This window comes from Aulostomus chinensis, chromosome 3 (genome assembly GCF_037954235.1).
Source record: "Aulostomus chinensis isolate RoL2024-O1b breed Wild chromosome 3, RoL_Achi_v1.0, whole genome shotgun sequence".
Taxonomy (NCBI): domain Eukaryota; kingdom Metazoa; phylum Chordata; class Actinopteri; order Syngnathiformes; family Aulostomidae; genus Aulostomus; species Aulostomus chinensis.
In genome coordinates this window covers 24,964,853-24,992,818 of record NC_141322.1, presented here as the reverse complement: position 1 = coordinate 24,992,818, position 27,966 = coordinate 24,964,853, and the positions used below count along the sequence as shown (strand labels likewise).

General features: G+C 41.8%; 3 protein-coding genes across 5 annotated transcripts; 2 read left to right on the top strand and 1 right to left on the bottom strand.

Annotated features, from left to right (window-relative positions):
- The first annotated feature begins 615 nt into the window (after positions 1–615).
- rtf2 (replication termination factor 2) lies at positions 616–14,438 on the top strand. Its single transcript, XM_086199890.1, has 9 exons — positions 616–781; positions 1,315–1,409; positions 2,200–2,293; positions 2,405–2,544; positions 3,242–3,320; positions 11,929–12,039; positions 12,223–12,277; positions 13,110–13,184; positions 13,715–14,438. The coding sequence occupies exons 1-9, from the start codon at positions 713–715 to the stop codon at positions 13,885–13,887; spliced, it is 891 nt and encodes a 296-aa protein (XP_086056016.1). The 5' UTR covers positions 616–712; the 3' UTR covers positions 13,888–14,438.
- On the bottom strand, positions 4,210–8,735 carry gcnt7 (glucosaminyl (N-acetyl) transferase family member 7). Its single transcript, XM_086199889.1, has 4 exons — positions 7,755–8,735; positions 6,617–7,352; positions 5,727–5,822; positions 4,210–4,807 (listed from the first exon to the last, which is right to left on the bottom strand). Exons 1-4 carry the CDS (start codon positions 7,980–7,982, stop codon positions 4,566–4,568), a joined length of 1,302 nt encoding a protein of 433 aa, XP_086056015.1. The 5' UTR covers positions 7,983–8,735; the 3' UTR covers positions 4,210–4,565.
- Positions 14,439–16,464: 2,026 nt separating the features above from the next.
- Positions 16,465–27,146, top strand: tfap2c (transcription factor AP-2 gamma (activating enhancer binding protein 2 gamma)). Of its 3 annotated transcripts, none has more exons than XM_086199885.1 (8): positions 16,465–16,509; positions 20,002–20,463; positions 20,713–20,764; positions 22,008–22,079; positions 22,603–22,825; positions 23,915–24,033; positions 25,218–25,359; positions 25,537–27,146. In XM_086199885.1, the coding sequence occupies exons 1-8, from the start codon at positions 16,480–16,482 to the stop codon at positions 25,829–25,831; spliced, it is 1,395 nt and encodes a 464-aa protein (XP_086056011.1). In that variant the 5' UTR covers positions 16,465–16,479; the 3' UTR covers positions 25,832–27,146. The 3 variants fall into 3 exon arrangements, with proteins under 3 accessions (XP_086056011.1, XP_086056012.1, XP_086056013.1); XM_086199886.1 differs by lacking the exon at positions 16,465–16,509 and adding an exon at positions 18,839–19,431 and having other exon boundaries at positions 25,537–27,137; XM_086199887.1 differs by lacking the exons at positions 16,465–16,509; positions 22,008–22,079 and adding an exon at positions 18,843–19,431 and having other exon boundaries at positions 25,537–27,128.
- Positions 27,147–27,966: the final 820 nt, after the last annotated feature.

Below are 27,966 nucleotides of genomic sequence, written 5' to 3'. Positions count from 1 at the left end.
CCTGAAAGCAGACTAATGTCACTTACTAGTTCTGGTTTTAATGGCTTACTGCGAAATGTCTAATAGATGAATGAGCAGCAACTGAGTGAAGTCACTATGAAGCTGTCTTCACATGTTTGCATGGGCTGATGCCCCCCCCCCACTCGCACACAATTTGTCAAGACATTAATTTTGTACAGCAGCAGTATTAAACATCTGACATCATCGTCCTGATGATGTAGCCACCTAGATGATGTCACAAATTAAGCATACTGAAGCATTACTGGCACCAAGTTTTGAACAGACGCTTTTACTTCAAACCAGAGTATTTTTTATCTTAAGTGTTCATTCTTGAATACCTGTACTTCCTCCACCACTGCATGTAGGCCTAAATGTATGCATCTACTGTGTCACTTTTGCTTTCGTTCCAGTCATGATAACATCACGGATAACCCATCACAGCTCCTAAAATACAGCCTGTTGAAAAAAAATTAAAAAAAAATCAAAGCCAGTAGACTGATATATTTGGAGAGATGCTTCCACACTGTGGTTAAACTAACAAATTACACAAAACGACTCGTTCCTCCTTTTCGCCACTAGAGGGCAACATAGAAATAACTCGCATCCCGCGACTTCGTTGTTTGTTTACAACGTGGGAACTTCCTGGTTGAGTGTAGCTTTTGTCCGTAGTTAGCTAAATCCTGTAATTAAACTTCTCAATCCCGTAGGCAGCATGGGATGCGATGGCGGTACCATACCTAAAAGACACGAATTGGTGAAAGGGCCTAAAAAGGTCGAGAAGGTACGTTGCACTTGTTATACTCTACATTTTTTAAAGATTTATTACAGCTGGCGACGTTGTGAAAAGTAGCTTGCTAGCTAGTTAGCTAGCCACTGAGATGCTAATGTGACTTTGTGGTGAGGAAAAACCAAATATGACACATTAAAATATTGGTGATAACAGTGAGGAAAAATTATCCAGCCTTTGTAATAAATATCTTCTTCGTTTTCCTTTTGTTACACGTATGAAACAGAGCTAAATTGGCTAACGAGATTGCTAACGTTAGCTTGTGTAGTAGTAAAGGTAATTACAACTTTACTGGCAAGAAAGTTTAACGAATTAAATTACTTATTTTGTTATTGAATAGCTGTACTAACTGTGGTGTACGTTTTCTGCTTTACTGATCAGGTTAATGCGTTCCTTGTTCACATTTTTGACCTGAGAGGACTGCGTGAGATAACTTGACTACCTAATATTAACCATTCTTAACACAATTCTTTCAATGAGGTAACTGATTGATGTTTGTATTGTCTGTGTATACCTGTCATGTCTAGGTTGATAAAAATGCGGAGTTGGCCGCAAAATGGAAGTACTGTGCTCTGAGCCAGGAGAAACTCAGACGGCCCATTGTAGCCTGTGAACTGGGAAGGTAAGGGATAATTTGTCCTCATAAACCAGGCAAGAGCTGGACCTTAAATTGATTTCGAATCATAGATGAGATGAGATTTATGATAAAGATCTATTACTGACGTTTCAAACTGAGAAGAGTGGAGAGAGAGAAAAAAATACAAATTATCTGTGGGAAGTAGACAATGTTTTGTACTTTGCTCAAGACAATAAGGAAACAATTAAATAGTCTCCAAATTTATTTCTGTTGACCGTCCATGAAGATTTCTTAATATTGGGACACTACACATGCTATTATAGTAATTGTTAAACAGCTCTGTGCTCCATCCATCAATTTTCTATACCGCTTATCCATTAAGGGTCGCGGGGGGAGGGGGGCTGGAGCCCATCCAAGCTGACTTCGGGCCAGAGGCGGGGTTCCACCTGGTGGGATTCAATCTAGACAGGTCGCTAGTCCATCGCAGGGCCCAGCACATATAGACAGACACAACCATTCACAGTCACAGCCACGCCTATAGTCAATTTGTAGTTGCTGATTAACCTAACTTGCACGTCTGCGGGAGGAAGCCGAAGTACCCGGAGAGAACCCACGCAGGCACAGGGGGAACATGCAGACTCCACACAGAAAGATCCCGTGCTTAAGCCAGGGCTCGAACCCAGAACCTTCTTGCCGTGCGTTGACAGTAACCACTGCACCACCTGACTGACCCAGCTCTGTGTTAAAAAGAATACAATATGTGACAAAACAGAGATCTCATCAACCTAAATCAAATGCTCTGTGGGTCATAAATCCAATTGATATTACATTGCAGGCTCTATAACAAAGATGCTATCATTGAATATCTTCTGGATAAGACCGCTGAAAGACCAAATGCTGAGGCTGTGGCACACATCCGTGGGATCAAGGTATGTTAGCAGTGCTGTTTTGTAAACTCAAACAAAGCTTTGCTGTGCATTTATTCACATTAGGGAGCCGGCACACATAAGCTACATTGATTGTTGTGTGTTTTCATGTAGGATATCAAAGAGCTGAACTTGACTGATAACCCTGAGTGGGAAGGAGAGAGAAGAAATACTAAAGGAGACAGATATGAGGACATCCACTGTGGCATGTTCATCTGTCCTGTTGTTGGGTTGGAGATGAATGGCAAGCACAGGTAATAATTAAGTAACAGTCATTAGCTTAATACAACATGCGTCATTGAATAATATAGTTCTGAAATAGTCTTAAAGATGAATTTTGTTCACATAGTTAACAGTCGTGTCATACTTATTCAACATACTATATGATACATGAAGTGAGACTTGTAAAATATTCTGGGCAGGTTCGCCATTCATATTTTGCTGTATTTGTGTAATCCGTTCAGACATCCCCTATCTTCAAGGTGTTTTCTATTCCTGATTTAACTGCTGTAACATTTAATAGTACTGAGATGGTTGGTAAGGTGAATTGACACAATTATAAGATCATCTAAACAAGCCAATGCTCTATATTTAAAACTCAATGGCTCTCTGTCAGAATGTTTGTATGTGCAAGCTCTTGTGAGAACATCGGCTTCTGTAGCATGAGCCGAGGGAGATTCCCTCAATTTACTAGTCACCTAAGCTCTAGTGAGGGACTGAAAGAATGAGATCAGTGTTGTTGCTGCTGTCTAAACTGCTGCTTCCTCGCACGGTGGCAGAATGAACAAAACTAGGTTTGTTTGTGAGACCCAATTGAGAAAAGGATAGCTGTTACACTGCTGGGGAAAGAGCTTCAGAGAGAGATCAGAGTAGAGCCATAGATGAAAATAAACCCCTACAAATGATATAAAACATCTTCTACTTTACACTCCCTGATGTTTCCATTTTCAGGTTCTGTTACCTGCAGACCTGTGGTTGTGTCTTCTCTGACCGAGCTCTGAAGGAAGTTAAGACAGAAATCTGCCACAAGGTGAGTGTTATCTTTCTCATTTCTCATCTAGTCCCCCTTTTCCACCATTTTTCTTCTTCTTTTGAATGTGTTACCCACTGACACCAACATAATATGCATCTTGATACATGGTCAACCATACAATCTCATACCATCTTAATAAAATCTACCTAGACTGCATTTATACAGCATTTTTTGTTTCAATAATAATTCTTGCTTCATTCACACACACACTGATCGTGGAGGCTACTATTCAAGGTGCCAACCTGCTCACCAGGATCGAATAAGGGTTCGGTATCTTGTTCAAGTTCACTTTGACATGGTCACTGTGGTAAGCGAGGATTATAGTGGTGACCCTTCAGTTGCCTGTAGATTTTACCCTACCCGCCCCAGTAATACTGCTTTGTGTGTTGTTGTTTTTTTCTCTGAAAGGTTCATGTAATCGTCACAAATGTCCAAAATGGTTTATCTAAACTCAACAAGGGCCTTTGGAGGGTTGAGCTCGTGTTAACCAAAGCCTCATGCTTTTAGAAATGCATTTAAGCAAATACAGAACAGAAATGCTTCTTTATAAGAATGATTTTACGCTCACTGATACAGTTTTGTGTGCTCACATTATTGGTACTAAGTGTTATTTTTTTCCCCCAACCTATTGTGAGATAATAAGAGGAGCAAGGAATGGCTCTCCAGCTCTACGGTGAAGGAAGATTTTAAATTCTAATTTTACAGAAAATAGAAAGTCATGATATGACAGACATCGTTGATATTACTTGAATGAATAGAAAACAGTCCTTTATGAAGATCAGCCTGATAGTGTTTGCATAATTCTGCTGAAAGACAAACAGCATTTTTGGTGGAGTTAAAGACATGAAAGAACACAATTGAATGCCTGGTCAGTTGTCTATTCAATACTTTATTTAGAATTAAGACTTTTATTTAGACAGGCGGGCCTTTTCGTACAGGCTCTCATTTACAGCATTGTAAATTTTTCTCAAGTGGTATTTTAAAAGTTATTTATTTTCTCTATCTAGTTGTGCTTCAAGCACTTTTTTCAGACGCTTTTGGCATAAATATTCTGATCAAAAGAACAGCAGTCTTACAGTTTAATAAATAGACACATATATCTCTCAACAGTTGTCATCAGTAATAATGTGACACAGTCTGAACAGTGAACAAAGTGGCTGTAAACAGCCCCTGAATGAGTGCAATCTGCCTGGACTACTTGTGCTGTTGTCCAGCATTTTATGTATGATACCACCAGCAATTTTATATGCCAGCATTGTTGTTGAAGTCTCTGTCGCTGGAGTTGCTTTGTGTGGCCAGCAGCCATGACGGCTCTATGGGCACAGTTGCCTGGCTCAGCACCTTGTTCCTGTGCCACTGCTCCAGACAGTCCAGTGCTGCAGGAAAGCTGGTACTCTCAAACTTATTAGCAAACATGCTGTTTTTATTGATGATCCATGGCAGGTCCTCCACTCCGTAGATACAGATGTCTCGTATGTAGTGCCCTGGAAAATATTAGAACAATGTTTTATAATCTACCCGTTCATTGGACTTTCAGCCTGGCAGAGTTCTGTTATAAAATTGAAACACTGAATCTTACGGTGTCCAGTGTGCTCTGTGGTTGATATAATAGTCACAGTCTTCTGTATAGGAATATATTTTAGTCTCTAATGAGCAGCTATTTGCCAAACCTTTGTATTCAAAAGTTTAACAGTAAAAAAACACACTGATTTGTCCATCATAAGAAGCACTTTAACTGATCGAAGCGAAGTAAAATCTGGTCAACTGGACGTAAGTTTATCTTGAATCACTTTAACCTTGAATACCTGTTGATTTGTTTTCAGTCTCTAAGAAATTGAAAGATAGAGCCTCGCTAAAATGAGCACCTTGTTATCCTTAGTGGTTTTCAAAATGTGTGAGCCCGCTTACATAATGACAGATGGAACAACTGCTTTATGTATGCAAAAAAAATCTTAAAGGCCTCTGAACTTGACAGACTGTAAAATCAGTGACTTGTGTTTTCATTTGGCTTGGAACTTAAAACACTTGACCTAATGTAAGAGATGTTAATTGATAAATAAACCTAATTTTATAAAGTATTTGCAATTTTTGTTAATTGTATTATGTGGCCATTAAACAATTACTGTGTTGCCTTTTAAGATTTGAGAACTTTTTCCACTAAAAGGGACATATAATAACTTGTTTAGGACAGCAAACCTTAGTTTCACACTTTGGAATTTCTTAGGAATTGCTAGTCTTGACTTGGGACTCGACACAGGACTTAAGTAGAAAGACCATATACTTAACTTTGGGCTTGCAAATCTGATTCTCCACAAAGTAATAAATACTGTAATCTACTAGTGTAGTATTCATCCACAAACTTGGACCTCCCTTTATTATCTTACATGTCATACTATAATGTACCTTTGCAACCACTGTGTGCTTTTCCCTCTTGATCCCTCCACTTGATTGCCCGGATGTCTCCGGCCCAGCCTCCATCTGCGTTGCCGCCCGGAGCTTCTGCAAACACACAGTCAGACAGGTAGAATCATTAGGATGTGATCCAGTTAGATTAGAGGGTTTTTACAGTGTCCAGCAATTCAAAATCACATTAAAATATGACAAATATAAATGCAGCCACATAAAACTGCAAAACAGTTTCCTCCAATATCGATATTAAAAGGACAATTTACTATTTGATTTGAAACAAATTGCTTATAGTTGGTAGTACTGATAAGCACCGTCTTGGTTTGGTGTTGAGGCCATGCAGCTGTCATTGAGGTTAGACTGATGTGTGGCTAAAAAGGGATGAAGATCTCTGTTTCAAATAATAAACCATGGTGCTTATTCCATAAAAATGCCATTAAAAAGCAAGTACATTTTGTGACGGTAACAAGCAAGTGTGACATCTTTTCAAATGGATTTTTTTTAGACATAAAACTCTCTGTTAACGACTAATTGACAGTTCTTTCAGGTGGCTGGAGACAAATTTTTCGCACTGATTTCTTTATATTTCTACCGTTTTTGACCACATTACTTAAAATATTCACAAACACAAAAGTGAGTGTTGTCTCCCTGGCAGACATGCTCCACAGTTGTTGTCTACTACAACCTGCCACCTGCCTTCCATCGTATCTAAGATCAAAACGGCCAGTGCCATTTGAGCACAGGTGACGAGCCAGTGTCAAATGTTTCTCTGGATTTAGTGTAGGGTCTTGCTGCCCCCACTGTATCTAAGATCTGTTCATCATCATATTTGCCTCAGATAAAGTAGGAAGGGTCACACCATCAATATTGGAAGATGAGCAGTTTACCTTGGATGTGGTTGAGTGTCACCCAATAGTGCTCGTCCGGACTGAAGGTGTCTCTGGACCACTCCAAGAGGTCGTGTGCTACACGACTATTCAGAACAAAGTCTACAAAGGCCCTAGTGAGGGCGTAGTAGGCTGTTCCAAAATATATTTGTAGATTGTGTGGAGGAGGGCCTTTCCTCAGATCCAGTGGAACCACATGAGAGCCCACGATCTCCCTGTGTTTGAGCTGTGTCCTGTGCCTCATAGAAGCCGGCTGCTTGACCCCAGGGGTCATGTTTCTGTCCCTCCACTCTTTACTTTGCATGTATTGAACCAATTCCAGGTTAGTCTTGACGGGGAAGTCCTGTCCACACAGGTTCACCACCTTCCTCCAGCCTATCTTGGACTTGGCTAATTCCCTCATGCAGTTCAGATCTGCCTGCAGGCGGGAGAACCCTGCGTAGGTCACAGTCTCGCTGCGGCTGGAGAGGAATGCGTTTTGAAAGCAGCTGACTAGCTTCCGTATGGCTGTTTGGTACTCCAAAGGAGCCTTGGCATCCATGTGAATGCAGTAGACATTTTGTGGCATGTAAATAGCCCGTAGTAAGCGCACAAAAAGCTCCAGCTCCTTGTGAACAGTCACAATAAACGCTAAAGGGTAGTCTTCCTCTTCACGGCTCAGAGGTCTTGTGATGAAGTGAAGATCTCTTATCAAATCAGAGCACTGCAGACGACTATTAAGAGTGTAGCTTTCCTCCTGTTGATAGAAATGAGGACATTAATATTAAAGCTGTCACTGAAAAGTAACACACTGTTGTGTGAAATTTGTCACTGGAATCTACTGAAAAAGTGGTCCCACACTTTTTCCTTTTTTTTTTTGTGTTGTCTGATATTCCACCATAGTTAACATTACAAATACTGTGCTAGTTCCAATTATGTAAAAGTTTTGTTGTTGTTGTTGTTGTTGTATTTTTGCCACTTCATGATTGACCAACAGTGGCCAAGCATTTGGAATCTTTCCAGAAACTCATCATGTTTACATAAAGAAAAAATTGATTTAGTCTCTAGAGTCTCATGATTATTTTACTCTTCGTGACAAACCAGGATCAATCACGCTGTTGAAGATACTTTTTAGCAAATGCAGAAAATTCAGTCATACCTGGCAGACATGTCGGTGCCATTCAATTCCTTCCCTGGCACCAGGGAGAAAAGCTTTACATTCATTGGCAAAAGGCCTGCAAGTGGACAGTTCAAGGGGCTTGGGCTCTGTTGACGTCCTGGTCCTCAAGTAAATGACTGAAAAGACCATAATACCCATCCCGAGGCACAACAGGAAGCTGCATTTTGTCCCTTCAAGCTGGTGCATAATAGCAGAGCTTCTCTTCATTCACACAGCTCCTCCACAGATGAAACTCCTGCGATAATGATGTGCAGATCAGTTCACAATTAGCAAAATGGAACCAGCCCCATGAGGCATGTTGAACAAAGCTAGATATGTAGGTTAGGCCTAATGGAAGAAGCCAGCTTTTAGCTTAGTGGACCAAATGCGGTCTGTCTGGAATAACTTCCCCACTTTATCTTTTATGCAACACGGGCTTTAACCGAGTAACAACAACGTCTCCAGGGATGTCCGCATGAAACGGTTCACCCTTCAAACAGCCGTTAACGGTTTTGCTCATGGCAGACGCATAGAAGCCGCATAACTGTCCGTTCCTTCATCCGGTGAGGTGGACAGCCTCACTTCACGGGGTCAGAGAAAAATAGTGGATGGGGATGATGATATACTTTTTATTTATTTATTTATGTAGCGCCTTTCAAAGATCCAAGGCCACTTTTTGATAGTAAACAGTCAGCGTGATGTCATAACTACGGAGCCCCTCCACAGGCTCACGACCCCGAGGCAGGTGGAGCCCCGGGTTGCGACTATAGAGCTCATGACCGGTGAGGTGTCGAATGTATCAGAGGCGTTAGCACGGCGCTATCCTGATTTAACAGACTTTCCGCGGAACGAACGAGCAGCATGTCGGCCTGATGCTACTCGTGAAGAGAAACCTGGAGCCAAGCCGGACCGGAGGAAGTCGACCTCAACCTAAAGCGCTCTCTCTCTCTCTCTCTCTCTCTCTCTCTCTCTCTCTCTCTCTCTGTCTCTCTCTCTCTCTCTCTGTGCGCGGATGCTCGGTGTGTTTTCTGCGTGCTCGTCATCAGTAAGCCTGTACAGCGGGTCGGTCACTGCTGTTTTGTTTGTGTCGTCACGTCTATCTGCCGTCACGTGAGCTCTGCCGGCGTTTCAGCTGCTGGTGATGATGCCGGTGAAACCTCGGGTTCTCTTGATGCCTTCGCTGTCACTTGCACACACCACAGTGTGAGAAATAATTATGTATTTGAAGATGAACTCGATGAGGGATGGAAGACTTTTTTTTTTTAGTGAGTCCACACTTACAATAACAGCTTTTTATTGTGCCAATTAACCAACCTTTAATTGGTGAAGGTTAACTTAGCCATCCCTCGCATTCTGATCTTTGAAGGGTTATTATGTATTCCATAATCGATCATGGTTCTGTCCCAGTTTTACATGATCACCTGCAAATAGGCTCATCACTTGTAGTTTCACTGGCTGCCTGTGTGTTGTCTTTGCTTCTGCTACTGTTTGGATTGCAGCAAGGGTAGCATTTGCAAGTCAAAGCCTGCATGTCTTCTTATCAATACTTAACATAAATTGCTTGCTGACTGTCTTGTTAATGCGTTGAAATATAGACAGGAACCTTAGACACTGAGGACAGAGCAACGGACAGCAGTTACCTTTGAGGCCAGTCTGTTGTCCTTCTGGTAGAGATGTGAAGCACCAGTCATCAGTAACTCTTCGGCTCATAGCAGTCCAGACGGCATCAATCCATCCAGAGTCAAATGGAGATGACGAGTAATTTCCTCTGGTGCCATTGGTTTTAATTTAGTGCTAGATTCGGTTGTCAGGATTGGGTCTCAGCTGTCTCCAGGAGTGAGTGCTGGGAGGCTGCACTCTCTAAGCTTGAGACCATGTCGTAGAGACCGAGTGTTTTGTGGCTTTTTTTTCCGAGTTGTATTCATTGCTGTGGTCGCCACCCACCATCACCCCCACCACATCCCCACGGGGCTGCGATTGCCCCTGCCTGGTTACCAGTTAACACCCACGCACACACCTGACACAGAAACACAGGCACACGCTCTCTCAAGTGTTCTGCCACTCTCCTCCCCCACACAGTGTCTTACTCACTTGTTGTCTTGCTTGCCATTATTTTTCCATCGGTCTCCTTGTGTACAATGTTCTAAACTGCAGTTCATGCACCTAGTCATTGAATTATTCTTTCCATGAACGGCTGTATCTCTGTCCCGGCTACCTTCTTTCCCCCTGCCAACTGGCTGGTTTAGCGCTGAAGCATTGTTCTGGTCCACTCGTTCACTGATGTGTCGACGGGTTGCTCAGCTCACCGGCGGCCTGTGTTATTTGTGGTAATGGCAACAGCAGAGTGACTGACTTCAGAGCAGCACCCACAGAGTTTGTTTGCCGCTTGGTCAGCTTCTGAGATTATCCCTCTTGTGTTGAACAGAGCACATGGCTGGAGTTCACAGCCACCGAGCCCGCATTGCCGCAGCACAATAGATCCCCTGCTGGTTACTCAGGGGTTTAATATTTGTGTTTGAATATGGGTGGGTTTTCCCTTGTAATGGATGTAGACGGTGACGTAACATTAAAAGTTTGACAAAAATAACGCATCGGTGTTCAGTGTTTGGTTTTGCGAAGATGTGTTTGTGACTCGCTCTTGCAGGGAGCGACCTTGATTCTCTGTTCCATGAGGTATTTAGCTGTTACTCATTTTCATACTGGTGTGGATAAATCAAATGCTTATGCTGCATTTATACCCACAAAAGGAGATTTTGATTCTTATCATCATTAATCATTATTATATGATCCGGATGTGTATATCATTCATTCAGTCTCCCTGGCGTCTGGATTTAAGAACTCCAATAATATACTCGTTAATAAAATGAGACTTTGTTGATTGAGCTTCAATTAATAGCTGTTGGACTCTTGAGGGATAGTTAGTTAGTTTTGACAAAGATACAAACATAAAAAGGTCCAAGTTCTGCTTAATTGCTCATACAACAGGACCATCCGATGCGACGGAGATAAGAGAGATCGTCGAGACTCCTTTGATTAGTATGATGGTTCCGGCTCATCATCGTCCCCCTCATCATCACATGATTCTTTCTCTTTAAAGCATCTGGGTTAAAGAGCAAAGTTATAAACCCCATTACCGGTGCAAAGCTAATCCCCACCATCACCTGCCTACCATCTACAATACATCCACAATTTTCTTTCCAGCCACACACAGCAGTAAACAATCACTGCAACTGTTTGTCCAGCAGACTGAGCTGGCCTTTTTCCATCATCCATTTTCACTGTTTGGAGTTTCCTCTGAGTAAACCGAATGCAGCCGGTATGCAAATAAACAAGAGGGTGACTTTGGGTTGATCATTTATAATTGCCGTACGTCTGATAAGATTAGTGTGCAGCACATACATCGTGTGTGCGCGAACCTCTTTCTCTGCAGAGAGAGAGAGATTTCTGTCAAGCTGGGTAAACAAGCCATGCTTTACAAGTCAAAATAGGAGTTCATCTGCTCACGTGTTGCACACGGCAGCCGTGTTGAGGTTGATTTCACCTTGTCATACATCATGTTGAGAGACTATTTCTGGCCAGAGGAAAATTTCAAATAAAGAAAAAGAAAAGAGCTTTAACACAGCTGCAGAAAGATACTTCATGATAAGAAATTGGCAAACGCAAAGTCACGGTGAAGGTTTGGCATCCCAGCACTGGAGTGGAGAGGAATGCTCTGTCTGTAGTGGGAGGAGTGGAACAAACACGGTGAGGAAAGACCAACAGACAGACAGTCCTCCCTGAAAGTATAACCTCCTTAGTGTTGATGATCATGATTAACATAACGTAGTTATCATATTGACCTTCTGCTCTCTGTTACTGTGTAAACTACACACAAAACTCAACACAGGTGTGTGACAAACATCTCGTCTGGTCACACTTGAAGTTCATTTTGCCTGCGACTTTTCGTTTGGAGAAAAGACCATAAAAATATCACGGTGACGTCGATTCATTCTATTCTTGGTTGAAAGTGAACTGTTGGCTTGGTTTTCTTCATCAGATTTTATGAAAGAATGATCTGAACCTGGAATCTGGGTGTCAGTGAAAATCTCTAACCCTGTTTGTGTGTGTGTGTGTGTGTGTGTGTGTGTGTGTGTGTGTGTGTGTGTGTGTGCGCGCGCGCGCCTGCGTGTCACAGTGTGGGGACCCATTTCAAAATGAGGATGTCATTGTGCTCAATGGTACGAAAGAGGAGGTGGAGAAGCTGAGGGAGAAGATGGAGGTGAGACACGCCAAAGCCAAACCTAAGGTGAGTTCTACATTCAACTTACTGAGTAGAGAAGATGCCAGCCAGCTCATCGTATCTGTCCTGACAAAGATCTCTAGTTCTTGTTAACGGCTACACTTTGCCCAATGACTTCTCTTTGACCATCGTTGTGATTAAAGGCAGGGATTTTGTTGGCTATCAATACTCTTCTTTCTCCCTTCTCAGAAATCAAAGAAGAGCAAAGCTGCTGAAACTGTGTCCACGCCATCAGAGTCCAAAGGTATCGAAGCAGCAGCTGCTTTGACTGCAGTTCCATGTACTGTCGATTATACGTCATCCTTTGTTGTACATTGCACCGACCTTTATTTGTGCATCTACTTCATAAATTTTTTTTTTTTTTTTTTTAACCTGTCCTGTTCAGTAGCTGAGCCAAGCAGCATCAGTGTTCCTGGTGCCTTGTTGTACTGAAGCAGTTTTATTCTGCATAGGAGGAATCTGATAAACTCCTCCTATTGCCATTTATGTTTAACTTTATTAGGAATGGTGTTGGTTCATTGATGAAGTTACCGGACTGAGGCTCAGGAGTGGACAGGAAGAGAGAGCAGGGACAGGATAGGGAAGACAAGGGGGAGGGGGGAGACAAAAAAACAACAACAGCAATAGCAGAAAACAACAACAACAAAAACACAAAGACAAAAAACAAACCAAAAAAACAAATAAACAAACAAAGAAAAAGTAACAACAACAAAAGAAAAAGAAAGAAAAAAAATCATAAATGATTGCATCCAACATCTAAGTATGAAAAAATGAGCATTAAAATGTAAATGAAAATCTTTTTTATTATTTTTTTTCTCATCCCCGTTTGACCATGAAAAAGAAAACGATTTTTACATTAAATTGAATGATTGAAAACAGAGTTTTCTCAAAAATCTGAACTTGATATGATCGCAGTGTTTCCTCTTGCCAAAGATTCGTTTAGCGTTGTTCAAAATTAATCTCTCGTTAATTATGTTTTTTTCTAAATGTTCTCAATGAAATCATTTGCAATATTAGTTTTTCCCTCATACTTGATTAATGCACTTGAGTTAATTGTTTCTAATTTCTTCTTCCAGATGAGACACAACCTCCTCAAGTGGATGTGGCAGGAAGTGACTCACTACAGAATGGTGGTGAAAGCAGCCAATCAGGTAGCTTCGCTCAGAGGAAAATCAACACTTCAAATGATTTGTTTAATTCAGGCCACAGGATGTTTGTCCTAATTATTGTGAGGATTCCTCCTCTGCGTGGTGGACACTGAAGAGGCAGGATTGGGGGGTTTTGGTACATCTCAACTACTACCGAGGTATAAACAGCGAGAGTTGGAAGTTTACAAAAGAATTTCAGTTCATTTAGACATGTGGGCTTTGCCAGGACCACTGTTTCAAACCCGGGCTGACAACAGCTCGTCTCTATTGGAATATACAATAAAATTCTGACAAAACTGACATTCCAATGCTGAAAAACAACAAATGTGGAAATATGTGGCAACTCCGCCACAAAAGACAGAGATTTGTTCTCCATGCAGTCTGAAAAACTGTTGGGAGACACCTCTGTATTTAAAAGATAGTCCATAAGTGAACATAACATGGGTGGACCCCCCACCTCCACTATCAGCTCCTATTCTCATCTCCATCTTGCTGTTTTATTCTTTTCCCTCTTTTCTTAATCTTTTCCTCAGCTGTGGCCGGACCATCGGGATCCTCCAGCCCCTCCAAAGGCACCAAGAGGTCCATCCAGCACATGACGGAGAAGTCTGAAGCCTTTAAATCCCTCTTCACCACCCACAGCTCTGCAAAGCGCACTAAAGATCAGACCTCTAACTGGGTCACCCACACACCCTATCACTTCTAGTCTGCTCTCCAGGAAGTGGGTGCCACTAACGATCCTTCACTGGTGACTGTGGTTCTTCACCGACACACAGGTTTATCTGACAGACTGGTTCCCACCTGGTCTCTCCAGGCCCCAGTTGCCCAGTGTTCTCATGTTGTGAACACTTTCCTAATAGCTCCCCAAGCGGTTCAAACTCTTTGTTTTGTAACCTAAACCCTCTCCCATGTATTCCCCTGCATCTCCATCTCCATGTTCTCAGTCACAGCCACTTTGAGAATTGATGCAAGGGTGTGTGTGTGTGTGTGTGTGTGTGTGTGTGTGTGTGTGTGTGTGTGTGTGTGTTTTATTAACTAGACATATAATCTGTGTTGCTACTGTCTCCTAGTGGGGGGGGGGGGGGGGGTTCATGTTGCTCCCAGTAAGTGACATTAAAATTCAGCATTCTGTTCTACGTAAGATTGTTTTATAGGAGGCTCCAAATGCATTCTTCTTGTTTGTGATGGGATAAAACTCATTTCTTTTCTTGCATGCTACGAGCAAATTTCAAAATAAATTTATAGTCAAAATTTTAAAGCCTCACTTTTTTTGGGGGGGGGGGGGGGATTGCACAGCTGATAAGCATACAACCAGTAAAACACAGTATGTTGGCATTAATGTACTTTTTATCAGCAATGTTGGTCAACAAATACTGAATGAAGAAGGAGCCCAGAGGTTTCAGCTCTAAACTTAAACCCAGATGTCATTTTTCTCTTACAATCTATGATGAGCCAGTAACACCAATGTAATATGGCCTGCTTGTGTTCGCCTAGTTTGCTTAAGGAAACAATTTTACTATGCAATTCATGACAAACTTCAACTTTATTATTCTAAAACTAAATAAAAAAGAAGTTCCTCAAGAGTCGTGTATTTCCTAACTCGATAGAACATCTTTATTTTTTAAATTCCTCCATGTTTTGTTTTGGTGTTGTTTTTTTTTTACTTCGGTTTACTTCCGCGTTAACGTAACACATCATCGAAGCATGACAACCGACGCTTGATCAACCCTCCATTGTGTCGTAATGTGAGGATCCAGCCACAAGGTGACAGCAGATGCCTCCTAATCTCAACCTGAGCGCATTAAAGCCTCGATTTACAGTCGCCTCCAGGAAAAAAATAAACATTTATATTTATAGTCATATACAGATAAAAAGGTGGATTTGCTGCTTTTCCTTAAATGTGGATTAAACAAAAAATAATCCAATCATTTTGATTTTATTGAACACGTCGCCTAAAGTCTTTTTCAGGGAGACGTTTTGTTTTACATCATATTCTGCGAACAACTAAATTAAATAATGAGGACCAAGGGTGATGCATGGACAGAACCACAATAGCGCAGTGGTAGGATTGTCTTTTTAATTATTGATCCATCGATTGTAAAGAAGACAAAACATTGGATTCTGTATGGCGTAGCAGGGGCGGTGTATTGGTTTTATATCTCACGGTTTTCATTCTGATGGCTTTTTGGGCTCATAACGTGGCAGCACCGACGAGCGTTTAGTTTAAACTTCAATAATGTTTTTAAAGATGATGGAGCAATAAAAAAATATAAGCTCTTTGAAAATGACTTGCTTCCTCATAAATAAAAACTAAAGGCATATAATTTCAGTTTTTATTTGCAATGCACGGTTCTGCTGTGCAAAATGAATGAAAGATTACAGTGGCTGGGATGTAATCTGACAGATTAGGCCTCGTTTACATTTAGAAAATGCTGCTTTATGACTGCTGTTCTTATTTAAAGTCTAAAATAACACAGGCTACAGCTGATCTTCTTTACTTGGAAATAAAATTCGCACTGAGAGACGCGCGCGCACAGTAGTTGTTTTGTTGTTGTTGTTGTTGTAAATTTCCAATAATTTTAATACGAACTTCACCTTTTTTTTCTTCAGGTGGCTGTTGACAGGGCTGCGCATCAGACAGGTGAGGTTATTATCTCTGAAGATTTGTCAAATATCCTCCACCACGTAGCGCCAGAACTTTGATCCGTTTATTAGTTTAAACTCAAGAATATTGTGTGTGTGTGTGGGGGGGGGGGGGGGGGGGGATCAGATAACAACAGCTAGTTAAGGCCTTAAAAAGCCTCAGTGGCTTTTGAAAGCAGATTCTTTTGCTCCGCCTGAGGCCATGTGGCGTTGGGGGTGGAATTACCTCATCTTGAAATTTCCCCATGCTTCATTTTTGTTGAACTTTTTCTGAAACTTAACCCTCCGTTAATTTTTTTGTTATTGTTTTAAAATCGTGACCAATGAAATAAAATGTCTTGTGAGAAATAGGCAGCATTTATTCCATATTAAACATATATATTCCTTACTCCAACCTAAATTATATTTTTGGGCATCCTTTTCATCTCTTTTTATACCACATGTGCAGCTCTCTTTAAAAAAAAACCCAATAAATGCTGATTTTAATCAAGTAAACGATATAGGGGGACTGTTTTGATTTACCACACTCAGGTGTGTTGCACCGAACGGCGCATGCGTATTGCGCGGTCATCAGGTGAAGTGAGCAATGTAAAGCTCGCATGGTTTCACTCTTTCGCTGCGTCTCAGTGGGATTGTTGCGTCTGGAGCCTTGCAGATGTCTGTGCTGGAGAGGATAGACTGGAGGGTGAGTTCACTCCTGTATCTCTTCCGCCTACAGCTGATTTAATTCAACCCCACGTGCATCTTGTTTATCGCCTTGACTACCGGGCCTAGATTTTATTTATTTTTTTAACATTCCAGCGTAACCAAGAGTTTTTAATCTCTCGGCACCACATGAGCTTTTCGACTAAGCGATGATTAATGCCAATAGGGCTTCATTCTCTCCAAACATTGGCAGTAATTTGGTTTGAGGCTGTACCTGGTGGTGGAGTTGTGGTGTGGAAATAGGTTTTCAGTAAGATTTGCCAAATAATCAGGAAAACTGTTTTCTGTTTTGTGACTGCCAGTGGAACTTCATCAGCATTTATTTGTTTTTTGATGATGGGGCTGAGCTCTCGCAGGAAGAGTGTTGCAGAAACACATCATGCAGGACTTTCAAACCTTCACTTATACCAAAAAAAAAAATACTTTGAGTGACGCCACGTCCGACATCAAAGGCCTGTGGAATTAACGTCACTTATCATGGGAGTTCTTCGTTTGTTACTCGGATACAAAATAAAACAACAACAACAACAAAAAATGGGTTTCAAATCGATTTTCAAACCATATCATGGGTTATTATGTCTCACAGTCACAAGCTACTTGTTTAATCCCTGTTCGTGCACGTGACCCAACAGGTCTGACGTAAATTCTGCATTCACATATTAAAAACAAACAGACAAAAACAAACAAAACCGGATTGTTCGTTGTATCGTATAGTTTCATCAGATATCAGAATGTGTAGTTCTGATCAGCGTGGAGTTTGAGCAGTAGGACTGAAATGTATTTCATTAAGGTGCGTGTCTCCTATTTTAACTTTCTTTCTTTGTTTTGTATTAATTTGTACAGGTGTGTGTGTGTGTGTGTGGGGGGGGGGGCGTATGGTACTAATCCATTTTAAAAAGCAAAATGTTCTCATTAGTTCCCCTGACGTTCCAGCTCCATTTACATCAACTGTCACTGCGCTCGGCTGTCATTAAAACAACAAGCTGAGCAGGATCAGCGTTGCTCAAGACGTCAGGCCAAGCGTGATTAACCTCCCGCAGGTCTGTTCTCCGTCTCCTCCAACGTAAAATAGCATTTAATCCGAGCTCGTTTCACTTCTGTTTCACATCAACAAGCCAAAGACCAACACGCAAAAAAAAACCAACAAAAAAAAGAACAGAGAGAAAACAAAAAGATAATCCTCAGTCGCCCATCACGTCCTCCTGTTCCCAGGCGCAGCTTGGCTGGATGGACGCCACAAGCTGTTCACTTAAAAAAAAAAAAGGAAGACAAAGCTCTGGTAATTAATCTCACAAATTATAATCTGACATTTACTGTTGTCTAATGATACAAAGCCAATAAGGATTCCAAGAACCCTAATAAACATACAGTTTTATTTTTTTTTAATTTCACTGAGGAAGCAAATAGTTTATGAGCCTGAAATTACAAGCGGTAGCAATGAAATAAAAAAAAAAGAAGATTAACAGTCATCATAAAATAATGTGGTGTCACATTGTTAGGAACACAAACGAAAGAACAAAAGTAAGGCATCGTCGGAATTCATGCAGATCTAAACTTTACAGTGAGGACATTTCAAAGCGAACAAAAAAAAAAAACTCCAACAAAAAAAAATGTAAATGAAGTTAAGACAGAGATGTTGAAATGCGTTGAGTTCAGCCCTCAGGCTCATTTGCGGTTAGACTCAACCTCCGCTGTGAAACGCCAAATGTCTCTCATCGTCTTGATTGCTGATTTTCAACTCAAGGAAAAAAAAAAACAAGGTCAGTTTGAGTTAGTGCAAAAACAAATCAACAATAAAAATATAAAATAAATCACCAATATCACAAACATAAGAAAAATAGTGATGATGAAGAATTAAATGATTAATTTAATTATGACAATATCCTGAGTTTAACAAGACTAATTATGACTGAAAATGAAGGCAGCCAATTTAACTGTCATGGCGGACAACGTTCTCAACACTTGTAGGAAGACATACTACACGGACGCACACACACACACACACACACACATACACATGGTAGAACATCTCGTTCCTGTCTTCCACCTCACAACAAAGATCCTGGTTACCCCGGCAACACTCACGACTACCATATCAGTCCATATGTTCCTGTCAGTATGTGCAAAAAAAATACTACAGAAGGCAAAGCAGCATGTGAATGTTAACTTATCCATTATAATGTCGCCATTAATCAATGAAATGAAATTAAAATTAAATAAAAAGCCATGTGTTCAAGTGATGATCAAAGGGACAAAAAAAAAAACCTTTAAATATATAAAGACTTCTGCCTCTGCAAGGCTGCAAAAAAAAAAAAAAACTGGGTTACACAGCCCGTGACAGCCTGACGACGTAACCTACAGACGGACAGAGCTCTGATTGGACAGCTCTCCCGCCAATCAGCAATATTTTCAAGTCGATTTCCCACTGACGTCATCCGCCGGGGTGACGCCCACTCCGGGTGCCTGTGCAGATATAGTTCATGTTTGCACTCAACATGGACTGAACATCGCTGTGTTGTCCATAAGAGGGAGTCAGGTTTCTTATATGCGTCGTTTTCGCCCACTTCTCCAGCAGAAGTAGCAGGCGGCCGGACAGAAGGGGGGAAATATTGCTTGACAGCGATTATTTTCTCTCACAGTGGCGGTGGAAACTCATATCTGTGGTCGGATAGTCCCTGGCTCGCTCCTCTCGCCACTCAGCCAGCAACCCATGATCACCAGGAAGCTCTTCCTTTTTTCACACCTGGATTAACTCACAGGCGGCAATATCTTTTCTTATATTTTTTTCTTGTACGTATTATTTTCTTCTTTTTTTTTTCTTCTTCGTGAAGGAGAAAGATTTTCCCCTCTCAATATGTTGTGGAAATTAGCCGACAACGTGAAATATGAGGATGATTGTGAGGTGAGTTTCGAAAGTAGGCCCATCCCGCAAAAAAAAAAAAAAGTCGGGAGAACTGCCTTGTGTCTTGTGTGTGTGTGTGTGTGTGTGTGTGTGTGTGTGTGTGCAAAGTTTGCCATTCAGACGTAGTTTACTTCTGATGTAGTTTCACAAACAAGTGATAAAGATAAGACGGTAAAACTTCAAGCTTTACAATTGACAAAAACTGAAGAAAAAAAAGAAATAGTAAAGAAAACTAGCTGGACACGTTCAGGTTAACAGTCTCAAACAGCCCTCTAATAATTCTAATACGTGTCTATTTTTAAAGTGACACTGTCCAGTTTTCTGTTATTAATTGTATTAATTTCAGTGGTTTTTAACGTGTATTTCCTGTCCAATGCACTTAAAGGATTTAAATCCATATATCTACATTTGGGAATATTAATTTTAACCGTGCAAGACTCCTTTTAAACCCATATTTTCCGAGGACAACACGTCAGCAAGTAAGCAGGTTCTACCATGAGGGACGAGTGTCAACACTACCTGCATCTCGCTGTCTCCCCCCTCAACCCCCTTCTTCCTTCCGTCCTCCAGGAGAGGCACGACGGCAGCAGCAATGGGAACCCGCGGCTGCCTCACCTGCCAGCCGTCAGTCAGCACCTCTACAGCCCGTCTTCCTCCCTCTCACACTCGGCCAGCTCAGACTTCCAACCCCCGTATTTCCCGCCTCCCTATCAGCCCATTTCCTACCCTCAGTCCAGCGACCCCTACTCCCACCTGGGCGACCCCTTCAACATCAACTCCATTCACCAGTCACCGTCGTCGAACCAGCAGCAGCCGTGGCCCGGCCGGCAGGGCCAGGAAGGGCTGGGCGCCCACGGAAGGAGCGGGCTGGCGAGTCAGATCCTGGGCCTAGAGGGAGGCTCGTCCGGGGTGAGGAGAGAAGGGTTCCGCCGGCCGGAGCTGCTGCCTCCACACACCCACAGCATAGAGTCCTCGGTTATTGGGGATAACATGGGAATGCACGACATGGGTCACGGACTGGAGGATGTTCAGGTGAGTTTTTTTTTTTTTTTAGTTGAACCCTGGGAAACACACTTTAGAGCCAAAAGTGAGCGTGTGCGTGTGCGTGTGTGTCTGTGTGTAACCAAGTATGACATTTAGACATGTCATTATAAGCCATATGTGTCATATGATGTGAATACATAACAGGTAGAAAAATAAGCTATTTCAACATCTTACATTATATTTTTGGTAGTTTTTATCATGCTCACAGCTTCTTCTGTTCTTTTTTTTTTTAATCAGCATGTAGATGACCACAGTATTATTATGGCAGACCAGACAGTCATCAAAAAAGGTGAGTCAAATCCAGATGTATGAAAAATGAAAATATTTCATGCAAAGCAGTTTCAGTTCTGTAGAATTTGGGCGGGGGGGTGGGGTTTGGGGGGGGGGGATTCTGGTGAGATATCCAGCCTGGGGTACATGCGCCTTTGTGCAACCAAACAAGGCTGCAGTAATTACTGGCAAAGGCTGGAAATTTACTGTAAGGCCCATCATTTCTTTTCTTTTTTTCACTCTCTACATAATTGAAAATGTCATACCAATTACTTCTGCAGTGACGTGTCAGGACACTCAGAGTGTCAGTGAGTACAGGGAAGGAGAAGCTCTATTTGCACCGCATACAACGATAATCCTCGCAGCTATGAGATGCACTTATCTAAGCTTGATGTGATCCTCTGACTTTTCTGTTGGTGAAGGTGTTTGAACAGATGCCCAGTGAGAGGCAAGAGAGAAAAAAAACAAAACAAAACAAAACAACATATCCCTTTCAAAAACCAGCCGCTGCTGACATGACATGGAAATTGAGCAATCTCACAACCACGGTGTTGACTGTGGGGGGAAGAGGAAAGCTTTGGATCATCTTTAGGCTGGTTAAGCTTGAAATTGCAGCTCTTTTCAGTTCACGTTATGGCAGGAAAGTATGAGTTGATCTGGACGCTGTGTTTGGCTCAACAGAACCAACGTTTGCTGGGGTGTGGCGTCAGGCTTGCATGTGAAGGGCAGTTTAGTAATTTGTTGGGACATGAACTGTTTTGTGCAAGAACTTATTCCTGCTGTTTTGTCATCAGGACTCTATTAAACAGGCTTTTGAGTCGGAGCAACGCCAGATTGACCAGATTCCACTCCTCGTAGCTCTGCACAGTTATGCAAATCGTAGATGGATCGATATAATGTAACAATCTATGAAAGCAGAGTAATACATCCCTTTAAAGTCATCTTGATGTAGTTAATCCGATGACTTTTGTGTGATCGTTTACAGCTTTGGTTTTTTCCAAAGCTTTCCAGTAAAAAAAAAAAAGAAAAAAAAAGCATGTTGTTATTATGCTGCATAGTTACAGGCAGAGAGCACAATAAAGCAACCAGGTCCTCGTTTCGTTACGGAAATCCGCCATGGTTCATTATATTGTTCCCGTGCTCAAGGACACGCTATGGGCAATGTAGGTTTTACACCTGTAAACAATGGCATGTCATTCCCAGCCATGTGCCCCAAGAGGACAACTTGACGTACTCATGTGACTCTGTGATTTCTGTCTCAGTATTAGGACTACGAGGTGGCAGGAACCTTGATCGCTTACAGAGGACTTATTATCAGGGGGGCTTTCTTTCGGGTGAGGATGAAGTTAGCTATGTTTTGTAGTGTGCTGTACTGTTGTGTTTGTCCGATGACTGTCAGTGCATTTGTGGGGAGGGATGGGGAGTAAATAGAGAAAAGAAATAAAGTCCGTCCAACTTTTGGAGCAGCTAAAAAAAAAATATATATATATATATATATGTATTATATAAAAATCAACTAAATCTAGATTACGTAAAGTCGTTGAGACGTATCTGTGGCTTAGATTTGGGTGAGTCTTTATGTGTGTACCTGTTTGTAGATGTGTCTGGCATGAGGGCATTGGAACTCAATATTTAGTCCTTTCCTGAAACTTGTGCTGAGGCGGCACTGCTTCTCTCATGCGTGCAGAGCTGCAAACACAAAAAGGAAACACAGATGTTGATTTAAGCTTATACATTGGCAAGAAATGTGCATTTATGCAACTGAAGAACCAGACTTTTTTTCTAAGAATTTTCATTTTCGGCTTATTCCCGCAGGCGTTTCATTTATTTATTTATTTATTTTGCTCCACTCTTTAGGGCCTGTGACTCTCCCTAAAGGCAACGCCCTGGGTCTTCCCTTCCAGAAGGAGTCCCTGCTGGGGATGGTGTCAAACCCCACAGAGGTCTTCTGTTCTGTACCTGGTCGCCTCTCCTTGCTGAGTTCCACCTCCAAGTACAAAGTTACTGTGGCTGAGGTCCAGAGACGTCTTTCACCCCCAGAGTGCCTCAACGCATCACTCCTGGGAGGAGTTTTACGCAGGTCAGTGCTTTTATATTCGACACGGTGATTGATTCACAAAAACATAGGGCGACTCACTTCAATATGATGTTGAATTATCACGATTTTTACCTACAATCTGTCGGTGAGGTGTCTGAGTGTCGGGAACTCTCGAGAAAGTATTTTCTGCCAGCACAGCTTGACTCAGTTGTGCTTTATCATCAGTTTTCTGGGTAAAGTTTTTGGCATTCTTTGTGTGGTTTGCAATTTTGGTTCTGTATATCTTTTGGGGATTGGCTACATCCGCTACCGACGTAAAGACACTGGGATTTTTGTGTGTGTGTGTGTGTGTGTGTGTGTGTGTAGCATTAGTGGGTTTATGCTGTTGACCGTCTGGCAAATACCACATTAGTCTGTTAAGCGAATATGCACTAAACACCCCAAACCAGAGACTTTTGTGCTTTGAGTGCGCGTTTGCTACATCCCATGTGCCTTAGTTACTGCTGACAACACACACACACACAAACAGTCACAAACAGTTTTAAGTAGGTCATATAGCAATAGGAGGGGGGATCGTTAGCAGAGGGACAGTGAGTAGAAGGGGATGGAGGGGTGGGGGGCACTCCCTAAAGATGCTGTCCATCGCACCCGCCACTGAGAAGGAGAGCTTGCCTGCCAGTCATGCGGAAAACTGAATCGGCGACGGCAAGTAGGGAGTTGTTTCTGCAAACAGGCGTATGAGTGATTTCTCTGCTGCGCTCTTTAAGTGATGACACCATTGCAATTATTGTTTTTTAGGTCAGGAGAGCGTGTTTATTTGTTATTCATTTGTTGTAAAAAGTGTAGGAGCTTCTGCAAGAAAGACTGCAAGGCCTCAGCAGACAGTTTTGTTGTATAAAACATATATAGAACATAGTTGTAAATCAATTTGATCCACCTAATGTAACAATCAAATATCCTGAAGCAGAACATAATTGAAAGATAGCGAATTTGACAGTGTGTGACAGTAGAATCAAATGCTAACTTAATTTCTCAATGAGCATTTTTCTGCTAACTTTGTGCAAGAGACAGCTTGTATAATCCTCTGGGTATGACAGTGGACTTGTATATGTCTGTGTTCTCCTTCTGCAGAGCCAAGTCAAAAAATGGAGGCCGTTCTCTGAGAGAAAAGCTGGATAAAATTGGGCTCAACCTGCCTGCAGGGAGAAGGAAGGCAGCTAACGTCACTTTACTTACCTCACTAGTTGAAGGTACGACCTGTCACTCAGTAGTATCTTCTCAGGTTTAATTGCTGCTTGCAGCGACTGGAATGTCGCTCTAATTGTGTGAGAATGTGGGAACGTCAATCTTTCCACTTAGTCTATGTGCTTTACGTACCGTACAGTATATGGAGTCGTGCTTAAAAACACCAATCATCTTTGAAATACTGGATGTGAGATGAGCAACGTCTGTCTTGAAAGATTTATTTGCTATTTCCAGCAGCACTTTAGTTGTTCTCGTGTTGGTGATTTTTAATCTATTTAGCAGACACTGACAGAGCTACAAAGAAGAGTAGACTTAAAGCTGTTGGTGATATTTCAAGGTTTGCCAGTGCTTGCTAAACACCTCTCATGCATTTAAATTTAAATCCAAGAAGCTTCATCTCGCCTTGTGCTCCAAAAAGCCTTCACCATGGATCTATGTTTAACATATCCAGATTCTCAGAGCTGATGTGTAACTATAATGAAAATGTGACACCTTCACTTGTCAAAGCCTCAAATACTACAACCACATCATTCCTCAGTCTCAGCCAGACAGTGATGCTACGCCATGTTCATGGTATCACTTTAATCTACCTGCCACAGGCTATTATAAATAGGCTGATGACTCTGTGCGGGAGAATGGCCGGGGGCTCGTGTTATTTAGAGACCTTAAAAGCTGAATTAAGCCTTGTTATCTTGTGTACGGCTAGCCAGGAGGGCCGGCTGACATTAAAGCTTGTGCTTCTGAATAGCTGCCCGCATCCTCCAGTGATGTGTGTGTCTATCAATAAGCGGTGCTGTTTGGCGCTCTGGGCGCTCTCTCTGCTAGCATTTTACCCACATAAGGCCATTATGACCATGCAAGTCAAACCACCCCGAAGATGCGAATATATTCATCTCAGTAGCTTTGCTGCCCCTGAGCTAGAAGGCTGAGCACTGCTGATTATTCTGGAGTTCAACGGCTTCACTTCATGCGCCTTGATACTTGTGTATATTGTGTCTGCTGCTTTAAAGCTGGAAAATGAGAAATCACTGAGGCCAGTCAGGAAGTGTTTGAAAGGCCAGGCTCGTTTAATGAGTACACATGTAACTACAAATGATCTTTATTATTAAATCTTCAGTCGGTCACTCAGTGACTTTGTAGATTGCTGTAGCACCCTTGTTTTAATCTGCTTTTATTCCTCTTTTCCTAGGTGAAGCTGTTCATTTAGCAAGAGACTTTGGTTACGTGTGCGAGACAGAGTTCCCTGCAAAAGCAATTGCTGAATACCTGGGCAGGCCGCACGTGGAGCGTAACGAGGTGAACTCCCGTAAGAACATGCTTCTTGCTGCCAAGTGAGTGTCTGGTCTGATCTGGGTTTTGTTTTTAATTTACATACACCTCCAGTACCAAAGGACATAATAGTCACTGATGAGTGGGGAGTTTTGAAGTTTGCGTGCCTTGCTGTCCTGGTTACTGACTTGGTGGTTAATCTAAGTGTTTTCCTGCCTTCTTAATCATTCTACCTTCAGGCAAATCTGCAAGGAGTTCACTGACCTGCTCACTCAGGATCGTTCACCTCTGGGAAACTCTCGACCTGCACCCATCCTGGAACCTGGAATCCAAGGCTGCCTGACTCACTTTAGCCTCATCACTCACGGCTTTGGCTCTCCAGCCATCTGCGCCGCCATGACCTCACTGCAGAACTACCTGAATGAGGCGCTCAAACAAGTGGACAAGATGTACCTGAGTTCTGGGAGCGACACCCAGGGATCCTCAGACAGTGGAAGCAAATCTACTGACAAAATGGACAAGCACAGGAAATGAGAGCTCAGAGGCGAATCCCCATGAACTCGAGCACCCCTAAAGTCCCTTCATCTGGCTGCCCTATCTGCCCTATCTGCCCTCTCTGGACTTTTGTAAAATCAATATTTAGTATTGTTATTTTGAGAGCTGAATTTGCTTGTGTGTGTGTGTGTGTGTGTGTGTGTGTGTGTGTGTGTCCTCGGACTGTTGCGTTCATCTTTTGAGAACTCGTCTGTGCTGGCTGCATCAGTCTGCAATGGCACCTATGGGTGGACCCCTGTGACCTGGTCCTAATTGATCCTGGGATATCTCTCACACTGTAGCAACTCCATTCAGTTGCCAATTTGATGATGCTACAGCCATGAGACCCGCAGTCTGTTGACACGACGAGGACAACAACAAAGTGCACACTGTTTTTTTTCTTCTCCCTAGAGGACATCATTTCAAGATGAGTCTCCGTGGCTATGAATGCCCCCTGCCCCCTCCCCTCCTATCCTTCCCCCTGTTCTGTCTGGAGGCAAATCCACTGATTTCCTGTGTCTCAATGGACTTGCAAAGGACAATTTTTATATGAGAAAGAGAGAGAAGAAAATCCACTTCCTTTTCTTTTTCTTTTTTTTTCTTTTTTGTATGTGTGCGCTTGATTTGTACAACCACTTCAAAATGGCTCCAGTGTTATTGTGCTTTGTTCGTGAGAGTTGATTTGAATCTTATGTAGGCCTGAATGAGAAAAGACCATTATTGGTTTGTCAGTCTGTGTTTAGTCAAAAAACAGAGACTTTAAAGTTGGTACAGCAGACCGTCAGTGTTCATGTGGAGTACAGGCATAGCAATGCTTCCATTTTTACTCAGATCTTCTCAAACTGGCAGAGAGAACACATTCTATTTGTGACCGTTTTAGGTATTTATCATCCATAGTATTTAAAACCCCCAAGTTGACATTAACCTACCAACAAGTTTACTCCTGCCAGTGTATGTCTGTGGTGAGAATGTGCGTAAATGTATATATTTCTTTCTTTCAAAATGGTTCTAATTAGACATTAAATCCCATGCATAGAATTTTATCCAAATACCTTGTCCTGGATGTAAATATTTTTTAATTTATGTTGTAATTTAATGGGCTTGTGTAAATAATGGTATGATTCTGGTGTATGGTTTCACTTTTTATGATGACGTGTTCAGCTTTTATAAATGGGTTAGTTTTTTATCAATTAGAGGTTAGGAAGTGGGCATGATATAAATTTTTTGAAATTATGTAAAAAAAATGTTTTAAAGTTTCAGGAAAAAAATAAAAGCGACTCAAGCCTGATTCAGTGACTCGGTGATGTTGCCACGAATTTTTTTTTTTTTTTTTTTTTTGATAGCGTTATTGTTCTGTAGTGTCCTTTTCAGCAGTTTGTTTTTTCACAGATTAGGGTAAGTCATGTGTCGGATGATTTTCCTATTTATAAATGAAAATCCTTAAACTAACGGGAACAGAAGAGCTCATTATTTGCTCGCAGTTAGCTTCACAAAAAGGTGCTGTGTCTCAGTGAAGACAGCGACCGCAAAAGTACATCATGTGATGATGCACAGATGAGAACAAACTAATGACTTTTTTCAATTTAGTAAAATATTAACACTCACTGTGAAGATTGCTTTAGGAAACTATCGCTTAGCGTCCGATTGACACGGTCTTTCAGTTGTCTCTTTCCTTTCCATGAGTTTGGAGGAGGCGTGTTCCTTTGTGAAACCTTAATTTATATTCAGTCAGTTCAGCATGTCCCACTTTACAAAGTACAGTTACTTTTATCTATGTGAGATAAAGAAAAAAAAAAAAAACGGATGCAAAATTTTCAAATGTGACTTCATATGTGTTGCAAGATTGCTAAACCAGGAGCCCATCCCTGTGGATTCATGTGATCTCTTTGTGCATATTTTCCCCTGGTAGAGTGTTAAGTAACATTTAACACTGAACCGGATTCATGGTTCAGTGAGTAGCATCAAGTATTAGCTCTCTGGAAGTTTGGGGTGGGGTGACAAGAGCATTTCAAAACAGCTCCATACTGCATGCTAGAGAGACATTAGAAGCAGCAGCAATGTGCCATACCTAGCAGTTAAACAAGTATCAGCCTCTCCCCTCAGAGCCTGTTTAACCAGACCTGTCAAGCTGGAGG

Bases quoted from the DNA above. Each gene is read 5' to 3' on its own strand.
- rtf2 (XM_086199890.1), top strand. From the start codon at position 713: ATGGGATGCGATGGCGGTACCATACCTAAAAGACACGAATTGGTGAAA. The intron at 1,410-2,199 runs GTAAGGGATAAT...ATTACATTGCAG, and splicing joins GTAGCCTGTGAACTGGGAAG to GCTCTATAACAAAGATGCTA. The intron at 13,185-13,714 runs GTAGCTTCGCTC...TCTTTTCCTCAG, and splicing joins TGGTGAAAGCAGCCAATCAG to CTGTGGCCGGACCATCGGGA.
- gcnt7 (XM_086199889.1), bottom strand. From the start codon at position 7,982: ATGAAGAGAAGCTCTGCTATTATGCACCAGCTTGAAGGGACAAAATGC. The intron at 7,353-7,754 runs GTATGACTGAAT...TTCTATCAACAG, and splicing joins GGCACCGACATGTCTGCCAG to GAGGAAAGCTACACTCTTAA. The intron at 4,808-5,726 runs GTACATTATAGT...AATATTTTCCAG, and splicing joins AGCACACAGTGGTTGCAAAG to GGCACTACATACGAGACATC.
- tfap2c (XM_086199886.1), top strand. From the start codon at position 19,384: ATGTTGTGGAAATTAGCCGACAACGTGAAATATGAGGATGATTGTGAG. The intron at 19,432-20,001 runs GTGAGTTTCGAA...TCCGTCCTCCAG, and splicing joins AATATGAGGATGATTGTGAG to GAGAGGCACGACGGCAGCAG. The intron at 22,826-23,914 runs GTCAGTGCTTTT...CTCCTTCTGCAG, and splicing joins CTGGGAGGAGTTTTACGCAG to AGCCAAGTCAAAAAATGGAG.